This window comes from Poecile atricapillus, chromosome 4, assembly GCF_030490865.1.
Source record: "Poecile atricapillus isolate bPoeAtr1 chromosome 4, bPoeAtr1.hap1, whole genome shotgun sequence".
Classification (NCBI taxonomy): Eukaryota; Metazoa; Chordata; class Aves; order Passeriformes; family Paridae; genus Poecile; species Poecile atricapillus.
The window spans coordinates 30,120,318-30,137,384 of NC_081252.1; the positions used below are offsets into that span (position 1 = coordinate 30,120,318).

At 35.1% G+C, this 17,067-nt stretch overlaps 1 protein-coding gene across 2 annotated transcripts in view; it reads left to right on the forward strand.

The window, feature by feature from the left end:
- SEC24B (SEC24 homolog B, COPII coat complex component) overlaps positions 1-16,691 on the forward strand; it is a 47,704-nt gene extending 31,013 nt beyond the window's left edge. For both annotated transcript variants that reach the window (XM_058837702.1, XM_058837703.1), the window contains 12 exons: positions 235-290; positions 616-822; positions 1,181-1,304; positions 1,947-2,105; positions 2,535-2,708; positions 3,357-3,467; positions 4,605-4,780; positions 6,390-6,527; positions 8,615-8,719; positions 9,798-9,890; positions 11,506-11,609; positions 12,262-16,691. In XM_058837702.1, coding sequence (XP_058693685.1) covers positions 235-290; positions 616-822; positions 1,181-1,304; positions 1,947-2,105; positions 2,535-2,708; positions 3,357-3,467; positions 4,605-4,780; positions 6,390-6,527; positions 8,615-8,719; positions 9,798-9,890; positions 11,506-11,609; positions 12,262-12,376 — 1,562 coding nt within the window. In that variant the 3' untranslated portion in view covers positions 12,377-16,691. The remainder of the gene's footprint in view (positions 1-234; positions 291-615; positions 823-1,180; positions 1,305-1,946; positions 2,106-2,534; positions 2,709-3,356; positions 3,468-4,604; positions 4,781-6,389; positions 6,528-8,614; positions 8,720-9,797; positions 9,891-11,505; positions 11,610-12,261) is intronic.
- The last annotated feature ends 376 nt before the right edge of the window (positions 16,692-17,067 follow it).

The following is a 17,067-nucleotide window of genomic DNA, read 5'->3' on the forward strand; positions in this document are numbered from 1 at the left end:
AATTAAATATTTAATTTTGCTTTGAATCAGACAAACTTTATATAGACTGTATTGCTCTCTCTAACACATGAGTATCTGTATATAATTTACTTACTTATCTGCAATGAATATTTAACTATAACACACGTTTCACATGTTATGTTTCATGGTGTTTGTAGCAGTTTGCAATGAAATATTTTGTTCTATTTTAGTATTACTTTCTTCTTTAATATTTTTTTTCTGTTCTCTCCACAGATATTTTCCTACCTACACCAGATAGTTTACTTGTAAATCTCCATGAAAGCAAAGAGGTATGATTGCTCAAAATACATAATTAATATAAGGTGTTAAAGATTCAAAACACATAGATGTTCCTGTTAAACTTTGAATTCAAATGTAATCCTCATAATATGTAGTTCCAATGCTGATTTTTCATTACGGAAGTATTACATGTTGTTTCATTGATACATCATAGCTTTTAAAATTACAGCTTTGTTTTCCTTAGTGTGTTAAAACTGAACTGAAATATTTGGTAGTGATTCTGCCACTTCAGTCATGACAGTACAGCTTTTTAGAAACAGCAGAAAATCTCAAGCTTGCAGCATCTCATAAGACACCTTTCAATCTGTTCTGCAGCTGATAAAAGATCTATTGAATGCGTTACCAAATATGTTCACCAATACAAGAGAAACACACAGTGCATTGGGCCCTGCTCTTCAGGCTGCATTTAAACTGATGTCTCCAACGGGTGGTCGGATCTCTGTGTTTCAAACTCAGTTACCATCTTTGGGAGCTGGGCTTTTGCATTCCAGAGAGGATCCCAATCAAAGGTCAAGCACAAAGGTAAAAACTTCACCTCTACTCATTTCAGAAGACTTGAGTACTGGCCATGTCCTTCTGACTTTCATAGTTCTGCAGATTAATCGCTTGGTCTTCATTTATAGCAGTGAACTAAATTTTAATTAAGTCTATGTTTATGCATTTAAGATCACTGCTTTATACATGTTTGTGTGGTATTACTTGTTTTGAAGTGCATGAGCTGTCTCTGGCCTTTGATCTGTAATTTTTCTTGGCAAGCAAAAGAAGCTGCAAGTATTTGTGACTCAGTCACTCAGATGCTGCTGGATAGAATGTCTTTTGTTCCATGAAGTCTAAAAAGCATAATTGTTGTCATAACTCCTATCTGATTTGTTTACTAAAGGTGGTCCAGCATCTTGGTCCAGCAACAGACTTTTATAAGAAGTTGGCACTGGACTGCTCTGGTCAGCAGACTGCTGTGGATTTATTTCTCTTAAGTTCACAATATTCTGATCTAGCTTCTCTTGGTAAGGAGTACCTGATTCCCTCTTTCTGTACTGTTGTCTCTCTTCAGAAGTGCAGGCTACCTCAGGAATTCTTAAGTCATGTAAATATTTTAGCATTTCTGTAAGGACAGCTCATGTTGCAAAAGAATTGACCTTGAAGCTGATGGAAGTAAAGAACAGAGGTAGTACATTGGAGGTATCAGACAATTTATTCTAGGATTTCAAAGTTTTAAATGAGAAGTATTCTCCTGCTCAAGAACAGGAAGCAGAAACGTGGCAAGGAATAAATGATTTAATTACAGGGGTAGAAGAGAGTCTTCATCTTTCTATAATTATCCAAGATTTTTCTCTGAACATACACTTAATTTTGTCTCTACACCATTAGATATTTCTGCAAGCACTTCAATCTTAGCTGCCAAGTGTAGGATGCTTATAGAGCTTGGTGTATGATTAGGTCATTATGTGTTGGGGTGATTCATTTCTGTCTTTACTGACCTGTGTCTGGGATGCTTTCCATTGTCTTAATGATGTGGGTGATATTGATGTGGGTGATAATTGAGAAGATGAACACAGATGTGACTTGTGGAAGTCTGGACATAATTTTTATGTCTTGATTTCATGCTGCAGTTTTACTTCTTAACTGTGTCTTTCCTTCCTTCACAGCTTGCATGTCCAAGTATTCTGCTGGATGCATCTATTACTATCCATCTTTCCATCGTAGCCATAATCCTACTCAGGCTGAAAAGTTGCAAAAAGACCTGAAAAGATACCTTACAAGAAAGATTGGATTTGAAGCAGTTATGCGCATAAGATGTACAAAAGGTGTGTCTTAAATACTGATTCGTATGGAACAGTTGGTGTATATGTGTTAGCAATCATTTGGAATGTGCTTAGTCTTTAGCAAATTTAAATTGAATGTTGTTTTTCTTTCTTTGAAGAGTAAAAGAGTTACCTTCTTTATGTTAAGTTAGTTTTTTGTGTTTAATTTTTTTGTCTTGTTTCTTAGTTGATGGTACCATCTCACTATAAGTTGACATGTGTAGTGTTAGGGCATCATTCACTTTGGAGTGATCAGAATTGAACATGAATTCTACAGTATTATGCTGAAATGTCTAATGATTCATGTAATTGGTTCTACATGGAATCTGTACTATTTTCTTCAACCTTAGTTTGAGGGCTGGAATTTTAGATACTGGTGAGAGTTTTCCATGCTGTTTTAACCTCATTCTGAATTATTTAATCTGCTTCCAGGTCTTTCAATACACACTTTCCATGGGAATTTTTTTGTACGATCTACTGATTTACTGTCCCTTGCCAATGTCAATCCTGATGCTGGATTTGCAGTACAAATGTCCATAGAGGAAAGTCTGACTGACACATCTTTGGTTTGTTTTCAAACAGCTCTTTTGTATACTTCCAGTAAAGGTAAATAAATTCAAATGAATTGGTCAGTGGGCTTTTTGTTTCTTTTTATGATGTAATGTTTGTAAAGTTAGTTCCACAGCCTTTTGTTGTGCTCTATACCCTAAAAGAATCTTGTCAGAGGTAGTAAGCCTACTTGGCAGTTAGTCATATAATGGAAATCCTTATAAACACTATTTTAATGTGAAAATTTCATCTGCATCTGATATAGTGCGGATTCAGCAATACTCTTTTACTTAAAAGTCTGGTCACTGTTACAAACAGTAACATTTTTGGCAGGCACTGTGTCCAAACACACAGACCTGTGATGGATTGGAACCAGCTGCAATTACTACAGTGGGTGAGCATAAAGAATAGCAGCTAATTTCTATGGTAGAACATGCCACAAAATTTTGGGAGGGATATCCTTGTACTTAATTTGTAGGATCAAAGACACGGTGGATATTGCTAGTTTGTGTTATCAATTTGTGTGGCTTTAGAATAGAATTTGAACAGGTTGAGACAGGAATGGAAGACAGTGTTGCAGCAATTTCTTGACTGGTATGTTTTCTAGAATGGGGGCATCTTAGATGGGAGGAGATGCTGTACTGATTGAATTTGTTTACTTCTACCACGAGAGGATGCATAATGATGTCCACTGATTTCTTTTAGGTGAGCGTCGAATTCGAGTGCACACACTTTGCTTGCCTGTAGTGAGTTCCCTGTCTGATGTGTATGCAGGAGCAGATGTACAAGCAGTTGTGTGCCTCTTAGCAAACATGGGTGAGTACAGACCACAAGTTTTTTCTTGCATGTTCCTAATTTTGCCAGCCGTTTAAATGAAGTAATGAACAAAGCCTGGATATTATTAAAAAAGGTTGGAGTGCAGCACACTGAAGCCTGTGATTGCAAAAGATGACAAAACCAAACGTATTCTGAAACTGTGAACTGAAATACTTCTTGTTCTGAATACTGAGTTGACTTCAGTCTTTGAAAAGGAACCTTCTTACTTTGTTCTCTGGTGGTTACTAAAGACAAAGAATCATAACACACTTGGATCAAAACTCTCATTTTTGTATCATCATCATCATTATTATTCACTCAAACTTCAGTATTCTAGATTATTTAAGATACAGTGATTCAGTTTAGTGAGTTGATGGAGATTAAAAGGGAATTTCTGACAACAGTGTGTCTGAGATACACTTTTTCTATCCTTCTGTTGTTGCAGGGTTGAGGATTCTTACTTTGCCCTTAATTGTAGGTCCTAAGTAGCTGTTTCACAGGCTGATCTCTCCTGTTAAATGTGTATGACTCTCTACAGCATTTTAGCATGTTCTATATTGTATATTAATATTGAAATCAATTAGAAAAAGTAAATTGTAATTCTGTGCCTTTTGGGATTGGAACTAGATGATCTTTAAAGTCCCTTCCAACCCAAACCATTCTGTGATCGCCTCTTAAATGCACGTTCAGTCCAGCAGGTGGCTTCCTCCAACCAAAGGATTTGCAGCCCTTGCTCAGCAGAGAAGATGAAGCTGCATTTACACTATACTAATCACTATTATGCCACTGAAGTAATAGAGGGGGGGGGGAATCAAAATGAATTGCTGCAAATCTTATGTTGAAGGTTGGGCAACAGCATTTCAACAATGGTTAAGTTGTTTGGATACGGTTTAAATTTATATTTAGACTTCACTGTGTATAATTGCTTTAAAAATTTCTTTCAATTCTCCAAGAGTACAAACCAGGGAGCCAAAATTAGCTACACTATATTTTTAGGTATTGTAAGAGTGAGTTTCTGTATGGACAGTCATCTAATTTACTCCTAAAAAAATTTAGGACCACAACTAAAATTTTCAAAATTCAAGGGAAAGTGTCAGGCCATGTCTAGTAACTTCTTCCCTCCTTCTAACCCTCCAGCCGTGGATCGCTCAGTTTCTTCCAGCCTTGCAGATGCAAGAGATGCCTTAGTCAATGCTGTGGTGGACTCCTTGGCAGCATACATGTCAACTGCCTCAAATCTGCAGCAGTCTATGCTGATAGCACCAAATTCCCTCAAGCTCTTCCCACTCTATATTTTGGCTCTTCTCAAACAGGTATGTATGATCTAGATTACTGTCTGATGTTTAGTTCATTGTTCCATTTGAGGAATTCTTCAGTACTAGGTCAAGCAACGTCTGCACTTCTCTAAAATTATAGAAATTGGATTACCATCTTTATGCTGACTGGATTTTACTGTAGAAGATGATTATAGTAGCTTTTTTTAAATTGTTAATGTCTGAACTATTTGTTAGCTTACTTGATTTTGGATTTCTTATGTTTTGTCTCATATTGCTTCACAATGAAAATAAATATATAATTTGCTATTAGCATTTCTCAGATTTTTGCAGCTCATTAGTGTAGCCCATAAAGTTTGTTGGAAACAGCTTATTAGTACTTCCTTGTTTTTATTCTATGAAGGAAAAAACAGGTGTTTTCCAATACATATTTTCTGTTCTTCAAAGTTCCAAGAAGAAAAATGAGTTTTCATGGAGATATGGTGACATTTATTATAGAAGTTCAAGTGATATAGTTGAAAGTTCACATAGAAGTAATTACTACTTTTTTTTCCCTTTTTACTTTTTTTTTTCTTTTTTACTTTTTTTTTTTTTTTAATGATACCTTTGTTTGGGTTACTGAACATCATACTTAAAAAGAGAGAGCTTCCTGCAGGATTTTGTTATGAATAAATCTCATTGCTTAAAGGTTTTTCGTGTCTCACAGTTCTTGGTTCTGTTATGGTGAACAAACCTCTATATAAATCTTGTAAGAGATCTAAGCATAATGATTGCTTTTTTTTGCCTTCATGATTACTTCAGTCTCTAATACACTGATTATGATTTTTGACACTTGCAGTTAAGGACAGGGAAAATGCAGACCATATTTTATCAAGATCTGTATAAAAGACAGAATTAAGAGTGACTGGGAAAAGTTGTTTAGGTTTGGGTTTTTTATTATCTTTATTATCAATAATAAAACCTGGTATATAGAGAAACCAAAGTCAAAATGCTTGTGGCAGCCAAGAAGGAGTGATGCCCTTAGCTTTGTTGTAGGAGTGAATATGAACTTTGAATATGAATGTTCTCCACTGAGTTAGAATAAGATGTTTATTTCATTCTATTGCTTCTCACAGCAATTGTGTGCCAGTTGCTTCTAAAGGAGATCTGAAAAATTCAGTAGAAGAGAGTTAAAAAACAAATTTTATCCTATGAGAGTCTAGTTTCTCCTGTAAAACATGAAAGTATGATTCCCTTCCAAATATTTTCCTTATCATTGAATTCTTATTACTATAAATTCATAGTTAATCTTGTGCATGTAGGTACCTTGCCTGAACTGTGCTCGTCTCATATCTTTCTTGTGATAGCTTGTATTGGTGAGCTTCACAGGCTAGTGTCACTTGTCAAGAATAAAGATGAGAAATGCTGTCCCAGTTGCATGCAAATCTTAGACAAACTGAGGGAGAAATTTATTCTCCTTCATCAGTAAGGAGGGACTGGATTATGTTTTAAACATTTTACTCAAGCTCTTTGATTAAGATTCTACCAGTAAGATGCATCTTTACAAAAGCTTTGCCACCTTTGCTTGACACTTTGAAAAAGTCTGAAATGCACTCTTACATGTGACATAAAATACAGGATTTGTTTGAGTAGTAATGTTCTGTTGCAGAAAGCCTTCCGAACAGGCACGAGTACACGCTTGGATGATCGTGTCTATGCAATGTGCCAGATGAAGAGCCAGCCTCTTGTTCATTTGATGAAGATGATACATCCCAACTTGTACAGAATAGACAAGCTGACTGATGAGGTAATGTATGAAACCTGGTTATAGCATTCTTCAGTTTTAATGGCCCATTAACTTTGGTGTTGTGCTGCAGTAATTTTGTGTTGTTACTGTAATACAAACAGATCATTTCCCCTAAGTTATAAAAAATTAAGAAAAACATTATTTTCAAGTTCTGAGTTGCAAGTACGGTATTGTGGTATGAGCAGAACTGTGCTTGTTGAATGACCACAGTAATTCCATCATTTTTATTACCCAAAGAAAGTAAAGAAAATTGTGTATATTGGAAACATCTTAAGTGTGTTTTTATTACTTAGAACTGTCTGTGGTAAATGGGTGTAGTGAATCTGATGGTTGATTCAAGGTTTTATATACAGAAATCAGATACAGTTACCCAAATTAACAATCTTCCAGTGGTTTCTCAGACTGAAGTGGATAAAACAGAATTGTTGTTCTAGATGGTTGGATGGATGGAGAAAGTACTTCATGTACAAAACCAAGTTCTATTATTTCATTTTTTATAGACATAGCCTAGGAAATGAATGCATTTTTTAATCATAAGAAGCAAGATGGGATTTTATTTAAGGTCAAAGTTAGTTATTATGGCAAAAATGAGGGATTTTATGAGGTTTTTAGTCCCTAGTTTTGGAAAAGTATATGTAGGAATTTGTTTCTAAGTGACACAAGATTACATGATAAACTGAATAGTTTCTCTGGAGGTGATATGGTATTGTTCAGCACAACCTCTGAGCTATTTGTAGTCTTAAAGTTTCTTTTAAGGTATTTCATAAACTCACATAGGTGAGTGTAAACCCAATGTTCTTCAGTGGAGTTGCTCTTTTTATACTCCACCACCTGTAGCAGTCTTTGAGACATCAACTTCAGCTGGCCTTGTGAAGTTCTTTTTGTGGCACTTAAATTTAAACACTGTGTTCAGTATGCTTGTGCTGTAAAGGATCAGCAGTGTCTTTAGGAGATCCAGTATTATTAGCAAAAGCTTTCAGATCAATTATTTTGAGTATAGGGTTTATTTTACCAACTGAAATTAATGACAAAGCAGGTTTCAAATCATAACAGAATCTGCCATTCTGTACTAATCTGCCATTTAGTACAACTTCAGTTTAAAGTATTTGTGACAAAGGCTGCTCTTCAATGTCTTGTTTCTTTGAAAAATCCTGTGATATATTACAGAATTGCTTTTAAATGTTTTTGCAGGTTTTCTTTTCTCTTAACACTTGATTCTTGAGAGTATTGAGTAAAGCCTGGAACTTCCCCAAGTGGAATTCAGTAGCTTGATTTTCATAACTATGTCTAAATCCCAAAAGCTGCTAATCTGTGACATTATCATATGAAATTTTTAAATAGTGATTTTTTTTTTAAATAATCTTTTACTACATGGGCCTGTGCTTAGTTGGTGGACTATTCTTTCCCTATATATCTGCAGAGCGCTTCAGAGATTCTTGAAATATTTGGCCTGTTATTATGTTGGAGAAGGAGGCAGCTTTAATCTGAAAATGCTGGGGGGTTTGTGTTCATGGGTGGTTTTTTATTATTGTTTTTGTTTGTTTTATTGCTGGGGAGGAAGGCAGGGTATTTTTTAATAATATTAGTGCAAACAGCATTATTCTTTAATCAGATCAGTCACAGGGCTCTGTGGACAAACTCAAGGATCAGTTCAGGTAGGATGTTAAATCGGGGGACTTCCTGTTAATTAAGTGCTGAACTCTTCTTTATAGGGAGTAGAATTTGATGGTTTTCTGCTCTTGCAACATTTCTAGTGAAATTAAATGCAATGAAAAAAAAAAAACCAGGTTGTTTGTAGAAAACTTAAGTGTCAACAGTAGTAATTTTTTGAAATTTTGACATCTGTTGCATCAAAAATGCTAGATAAGCAGTTTAAATTGCATTATTGTATTTTAGGTATTGAAGTAGCCTTTAGAATAAGAAACTATTAGAACTGTTTGATGTACATAATCATTTTAGGCTTAACATAGTATTTTGCAATATGAGAATCCTCAGAATTTTACTAGAGATTATCAGTGTTTATCCTGTTTCATTTTACCTTTAAGGGTAAAATGCTAGTGTTACTGAGTATTGGATTTTTGTTACAGAGTACAATACATGTAAATGACAGAGTTGTTCCTCAGCCCCCGCTTCAGAAGTTGTCTGCAGAGAAATTGACAAGAGAAGGAGCTTTTCTTATGGATTGTGGTTCCGTAAGTTAAAATATTACACATTCCTTTTTTTTTATTTTCTAAGGGGGAAAAAAGCCCCAAAAAGCAGTGCCTGCTGTGTTATTAAAACCAGTCAGCTCTCAGAATTAACAGCGCTTTGAATCAACATTCCAGGTAACCTCACAGTCATATGTGTTCCAGTGGAAGGCTTTCATATTTTTGATCTGAGAACTATCTTTGAGCCTATGAAAGTTGGTTTTTTATTTCATGCAAGAACTCTTGAAACCAAGAGTTCACATCAAGGTGTTTTTTTATGGAATTAATGTGTTTTTATTTTCCAGAATGTCTTTTAATGGCTATTAAATTGCATATACTAGAGGATTTAACAAAACACTTGATGCAGGAATGTTCTCAGTTATGCACAAAGATTGGGTTTATGATTTGTGGCCTGTGTTATATAAGAGTTGCATGTGAGAGGGAATTGGAGAGTGAACAAAATCTGTAGATACAGTTTAAGGTATTTGTAGAAAGTGCACTAGAACACACTCAATTGGATAAGCATTATGCTACTCCAATGACAGTCTAGAAGGTGCTTTTAACCTTGAATCACTTCAGGGCTGAGTGTGAATTTAAAACTAGCTTTTGTCTCTAGACCTCTGAAATAATTACTACAATAAGATTTGGTAATCGGTGCTTTACTACAACTCGTTTAAATTGGGAATCCAGTGTGAAATAACCAACATAGTGGTGTGACTTCAAATACTTTGAGGGGTTTCATTTAAAGAGGTAACATGTGAAGTTACTGCATTGACTGTTCCATTATAAATGTGTCCTGTGACCTCATTCTTTCAGTATTTGTATTCTACCTTTGTTTTCTTATATTTAATGACCTTTCCCTAAGTGTTACCAATGTACTGATTATTTACACACTTATGAATGCAGACATGTATCTATGAATTGCAACTTCAACAGTCAAGTGATGCATTTGTGTGGAAGTTGCTATTCTGGTATTATTCCTATTGCATCACATGTTTCTTTAAAATGTATCGCATGTTTCTTTAAAATGTTTCTTTAAAATGTATGCAGGACCTTTTCTAAAGCTAATTCTGACATCTTTCAGATTTTTTACCTTTGGATTGGAAAAAACTGTGATAACAACTTCATAAAAGATGTCCTTGGATACCCGAACTATGCATCAGTGCCACAGAAAATGGTAGGCATTTTAATGAGCTGCTCTGTATTCTGCTTATACTTGGAACATGCATTTAATCTATTTATTTCTGCATTTTCAGTTTTTAATTATGTAACTATGAGTTAGGTTGTTGGTTTTTTTCTAGGTACCTTCTAACCTCTTGTCAGCTTCATAGAAGCCAGATAGAAGTTGTCAGATGTTTTCAAGGAAAGAATATAAACGTGTAAATTTCATCATTCGTGAAATAGCATATATTTGCTCTATAACTGCTTTTATTATTTTAATGGAAGTACGTGTGCACTCACAAGAATAGGAAGTAATTTCACAGGATGAATACAAAAATTATCTATTCAGATGTGTTAAGATTAGAGTTACTTCTTTGATACATAGTTTTCAGAAGCCTGGTGTTCTCTGAACTTGATGTAAGATACCAAATCTGTGGTGTGACACAATAGGCCTGTAAGTAATGGTAAGAGTTAAGTTTTGCTCAGCCTCCAAGCCTTAACTCAATGTTAAAAAGAAACTTGCAACTATGAGAACATCACAGACCCTTGTATGTGTGTTTTGATGGACGGGTTTTTATGTTATAACCTGTACCTGTAGTCTAGTGCATGAAACAGAGCAGCAATTAAAGAGAAGTCTCCTCTTCAGTGAGTACTGATTCCATAATATCAACAATTAGCAGGTAAGGATGGACCTTTTTAAGACACTCTAGGAAAGTTCAGAATCAAATGGTTATATCCAAATAATACCAAAAAATTTTAGCGTAGAAACACATAGGTAGATATTTTCTGCTTACAGTTGCATAGTATGAAGGAGGAAAGTGATGAGAACAGGTTAAGAGTGGTGAGCTATAAGACTATTATAAAACTGGACTTCTTTTTCAGAGTTTTATATTTTGCATGTATTAGCAATTTAGAACTGTCCCCTTTGACCAGCTGGTGGTACTAGTTAATAGAGTTTCCAGGAAGAACTTAGATAAAGGAAAGATGATATTTTTTTTCAAATGGTTATATAGCATCTATTATAATCAAAATGAGACAAAAACTTACATAAAGTTGTGCCCTCATTTTACAAAGGTAGCAGTGGAACTACTTTAACTGAAATAAATTGCTTTAGGTCATGTTAATTGTCTTAAAGGATCATATTGGCTGAAGAGCTGATATATTTAGCTCAGTGAATCGCTCAACTCTTTTTAAGTCTATTTTTTTTTCAGCTTATTCACTAACCAAATAGTCCAGTAGCATCTTTCTATTGATATTTACATAATATTCAGATTTTACTTCTTGTTTCTTCAGTGATGCAATGTGCAACATCTAGAAACTTGATTGACAGAAGATACAGGCAAGAAGACTGCAAAAGCAGCATTTTGAAAAGATGACCTTGCTGTCTAAAATCTTTTGCACTTAAAACACAGTTTAAGATGTACTCCTTCCTAGATAGCAGTGCACCACAGATATTATGAGTTATTGTCCTTTAAGCTGAAGAAAAACATCTCTATGTGTATGTAAATCAGTGATTGGTAATTTCTTAACAGAAATTCTGGCTTGAGTTACGTTACAATTTTCAGGATCTGTTTTTTTCAAATGGTTTCAATAATAAAAAGTGATGGTTTCTTTTAATTACCTTCAACCAGACACAGCTTCCTGAGGTGGATGCACCTTCTTCAGAAAGGACACGATCTTTTATATCTTGGCTTAGAGATAGTAGACCTTTAAGTCCAGTTCTTCAAGTAATAAAGTAAGTTTCTCTGTTATGTACTGAGTTGTTACTAGCAGCTTGTATTTATGATTTCTTACTAAGACTGATGAAAAATTAGTATAACTATCTTGGAAGAAACTGAATATCATCACCTTCCCAGCTGATATAGTGCTGTTTATAAAACTATCTAGTGACAAAGGTTATCTATAAATCTAGTGCAATTCAGTTGCTTATAGTTTTATTGGTAGGAATTAGTTGCATATTTTTATATTAGGAATATACTAAACCGCAGTGGATGTTCTTATAATCAGTGGTGTTAACCAGGTTAGTTTCTGGTGTAGCTTTTATAATTTCATTATGTGTATATAAAAAAGATTCAAGTAAAGTTAGTAATCTGTACACAGTTTAGTATTTAGTTTTACATTTCCTTTTTTGTGTTTCTGCAAGATATTTTAAGTGCTGTATTTCATCTGCTTTTCTATAATTTTATATACTTAAAAAGATACTGTTGTTTGATAGTGTATTGCAAACTTTTTTTAGACTTTGAATTATTTGCAATTGTAATATCTTTGACTGAATTTATATTCCAAATGACAGTAAGCAATTAATTAGAACTTATCCCTCTTGAATTTGCAGTGGATTTTTTTGCTCTTAAGTTGATTTTGCTCAATACCTTCCCTTCTTCTTTCAGAGATGAGAACCCTGCCAAAACAGATTTTTTTCAGCATTTAATTGAGGATCGGACAGAAGCAGCTTTCTCATATTATGAATTCCTACTTAATATTCAACAGCAGATTTGTAAGTGACCAAGGAATAGGTAGAGGAAAAAGTCTGACTTCAGACAGAAGCGTGGGCCAAGAGAAGCATATGGGAAATTACAGAAGTGGATGCTTGTTCTTCACAATGTACCAACAATGTTCTTCACAGTGACCAACACTGTTTTGGAAGCTTTACAGCTAAAGGAGTATACATTTCCAAAAGAGTTTTGCCGATTTCCTTCAGTCTAAAAGTGCTACGAGTGATGAAGCTGTTTCACTAGTAAACTTTAAAATTGGTTTGTACACGTTTCCAGTTGTGCAGCAGTATGGTGCTCTGTTTATTGCAAGCTGGTGAATTTATGTAGCTATGTGGGATGATATTTCTTAACAAAATGTACAATTAGGTAAAGCCTTTTTTCTTACATTTGTTATAGTAGCCCTTCCAGATCCAAATCCTTAACAGAGATGTCAAAGGGCAGTGATATATGTCGGTTGTTTATATGAATTTCTTTTTAAAAGGAATGGATCATATTTGCTCAAGACTTCAGCAAATTCCCTGTGAAAGTTGTAGAGTTTCAGTAAAGTAAATCAACTGTAGAAATAAAATATATAATGTACATAGGTATTACATTTGTAAAGAAAATGTAAAAAATGTAACTAAAAAAAAAGAGACCTAGCTCATTGTGCAGAATTGTTGAGTGCTCGATGATGATGAATTGTTTTGTCCCAGGCTAGACAATGAAGTTGACTATTAAAACATGATAAAAAAAGTATCAGTGTAGAAGGAATACAGCTGCTGCTTCTGTTAATTTTAGGTGAATTTATTTATGATTGGCTTACTAATTAAAATATTTTGCTTTATCATGTGGTTTTATATTTATGCAACAATAATAATTTTCCAGCTAAACTCTTACCGAACTGAATATTGAAGTAAACATGTCTACCACCTTATTTCACAGACATATGGAAGGGAGGACAAAACACCACATAATCTGAAATGAGTTTTGATACAGAGTTCCTATACCCCTTATTATATATTATTATCCTAAAGAAGGCATATCTGTTAACCTTATTTTGCTTTTTGTGACTACTGTAGTCTTGATCCAGGTTTCTGTAACTTGTGTTGTCTGCCATTTAGAGTAAGCAGGGGTAATCACTCACACTTGGAGATTCGAATTCTGCTGTGATCTAAAGAAAAACATGAAGGGATGTAAAAGTTAATTTCATTACATCAGTGAAAGTAAAGGCTTTAAAATGACAAAATTCAAGATGTAATCACAGCTGCATATTTCATAAACTTTGTCCTTGCTAATGTTTTGTTAACTGAAGGGTTTGGGATTTTTGGTAGAATTATGACAGATTTTTCCAGTTTGCTTAAGTTGGGATGGTTTTCTTTGGCCTTTTTTTTAGAGACACATTAGAATTAATTCATAAAGCACAATCAGTCATACTTAGTTTCCTGAATTTTGTTTATCTGTTCGGTTTAATGAAATGTGACTTCAATGGAATAATTAGATATAAAAAAGTAAATTATGATTAGTATGATTACATTTTAATTTAATGTAGCCTTAAAAATGCTAACATTGTATTTTAACTGCTAGCCCCTGAATCAAATAGTCAAGGAGAAAATGTACTAGCTATTGTTTGCAAATGCTTTAAAAGCTACAACAGTTAAATTGCGCAAGTAGCGTTACTCTGCATGTTAGCACAAACCCATTGTTTGGAGAAGATACCTTATATTTGTGTGTTGTCCTTAACTAAATGTATTTAAGTTACCCAAAGAATTACATAAGAGAAACGTTCCATTTAGTAAATTAATTTATCGTGTAATAAACATCTGAGGTAATGCTGAATGTTGTCCCGAAATCAGACCTTCAGGATTTCAGTGCTTATTTGTAATGTGCATTGGGTGAAAGCTATGTGCTGCTGAAGAGTGGGGCATCTGAAAAGTCATTTGTATTTATGAAGATGAGAAGAGCATGTTAACATTTCAAATGCTCCATGAAGATGCTTATGATTTGTGAGTTTGGTATTGATATCTGGGAACATGTTATGCTATGATTAATTGCAACATATTCTGTAAAATCATTTCTTAAAGCTTTATTCTTCTAGTATAGTTTTTGTATATAAAAATTATGAAAAAACTACATCTTTAGAGCTATTTGTTGAGTAAAATTATTGCACAGCACAGAGAATATAGGGGTTTTTTTATTGTAGAGCACATCTCCATTCTGACTGATCTTTGGTTTAAATTAAAAAAAAAAAGTCTCATGGAAATATCTTGGATTTGAAACATCTCAGGATTCACGGTACTGATTTTAGTGTTTTGATAAATAGAGTATCTGTTGGCATGGCAAAAGTATCTCTCTAAGAAGGACCTGGGTGTTCTGGTGGAGGACAAATTGTCCATCAGCCAGCAGTGTGTCCTTGTGGCCAAGAAGGCCATTGGTATCTTGGGGTGCTTTAGGAACAGTGCCACAGGTCAGGATGTGACCCTGCCCCTCTGCTCAGCCCTGCTGAGGCACATCTGGAGTGCTGAGCCCAGTTCTGGGCTCCTCAGCACAAGAGGGACATGGAGCTCCTGGAGCAGGTCCAGTGGAGAACACAAGGGCGATGAGGGGACTGGAGCATCTCTTACGAGGAAAGGCTGAGGGAGCTGGGCCTGTTCAGCCTCGAGAAGAGACACCAGAGAGGGGAACTCAATGTTTACAAACACCTGAGGGAGGGTGTCAAGGGGATGGAGCCAGGCTCTGCTCAGTGATGCCCAGCAATAGGGCAAGAGGCAACAGGCAGAAACTGATGCACAGAAAGTTCCACCTGAACATGAAGAAGAACTTCTTTACTGTGCAGGTGACTGAGCACTGGAACAGATTGCCCAGAGAGACTGTGGAGTCTCCCTCACTGGAGATGATTCAAAAGCCATCTGGATGCAATCCTGTGCGACGTGCCTTGGGATGAGCCTGCTTGAGCAGGGGTGTTGGACCAGAAAAGCCCTGGTCCTTTCCGACTCCAAGCATTCTTCTGCGATTCTGTGACCTAAAAGACAGTTTCTCTTATGATGGCTTGGATCACACCACTGTAGCAGAAGATTCAGATTAAAAATGTATCCCACCAAGGGAAGTTCTGTGAAGCTCAACAAACTTGTTGCCTACTTAAGTAAGGTTTGGGAGAAGAGATAAAAGCCATACTTTCATATCTGCTTAAATAAAGTGCTGAACTATCCAAAGTAGCTCTCTAGCCATTCTAGGGATTGAACTGTCTTCCACACTGCACAAATATAAATCATGTCTGTGTTTCATTAGAAATCTAAGATTTCCCAGGAAGGATGTTTCCCAGCCCCAGCTAAGTAAGTCTTTGGGTGATCAGTTCAAATGCTCAGTATTTTAAGTACTGACAGTGGGGATCCCTTTCATATCTTGGTTCTACTTGCAACATTTTGTACCTCTTTCACCAAGGAAGTAGTATGGAAGTTTTGTGGGAGAAATTAGAGCCCACAGAGTTCTTACAATGGTAGAATGCATGATGCAGCTCCCTGAGAAGTGTTATTGAGCTCAATTCTTTATTTTGTTCTTAAGCTTTTTAGAAGTAAACCTATTTATTAATCTTGGCGTAGAGCTTCTTATGGCAGTGAAGGAAAGGTGACTGGGACAGGTAATTTTCTTTTGCTTTGGCTTTCTGTAAATTTTGTCAGATACTGAAAAGATAGTTTTGTCATGGCTGGTGTTTGCAAAAAGCCAAAATCAGTTGCTAGTAATCCTGAGAGTCAAGAGCTCTTCAGTAATTTTAAATGTGGAGTCAAGTTTTTTCACACCAGGGAGATTTTAAGAATTTTATGATGAAGTTTCAAGATTTGGAACACAAGTGGGTAAATGAGGAAGTAATTACAACCTCAGTCATTGATTTCTCTGCAGTTAGAAGTTTTGGATTGTCCTTGCCTCTGGGGGCAGGATGTAACCCTGCAGAAATTCAGTAGCCAGTGCAGGGAGCAGGCAGGTCTGAGGCTTAGCTGGCAATGGATTTATGCAATACCCCAAATATGTGTCTGTTACTATGTAAAAATTACTTAAGTGATGTTTTGTTTAAAAGCAGTTTTTCATATTATAATACATGTTAAATTTTTATATATTATTTTCTGGTAGTTTGTTCTAAAAAAGGGTGAGAGGGTTTTACATACCCTATTGCATCTCAGATTTTCATAAAGGAGGTAGAATATAATTGAAATCACAGATACTTCTGATTTTTAGCATACCAGGATTTTTGGTAGACTTGTGTTGGGAATTTTAAAGGGAACGGGCAAACTGTAATAATTTATTGATGCAATTTCTTTACTGCTCAGACTCTAGAATTAAAAAAAAGAAAACCATTTCTAGCGCTCTTGCATGTCTTTACTTAAACTGATATTCTGTTACATTCAAATTCAGGAATCTGGAAAAGTTTGGTTACAACTTGTGCAAATAACTGGTATTGAAGTCTCTTTTTGAAAACATTTTATTTTTCCTCAGAATATACTGATGATTCCTGTCCATGGAAAAATCCAAAGGCATTTCTACTTTTTGGAGTTGTATCAAGAGAATTCTCACATGATTAGAATCATGTACATGATTATTACAACAACAATGACAATTCAAATAACTATATAATAGATCTTTCTTCATTTCATGCTTCAATCCAATTGCAGGGGCTTTGATGTCTTTTCCTTTACAGTTTTGATAAGTAGGAAAAAAAAAATATTACACAGA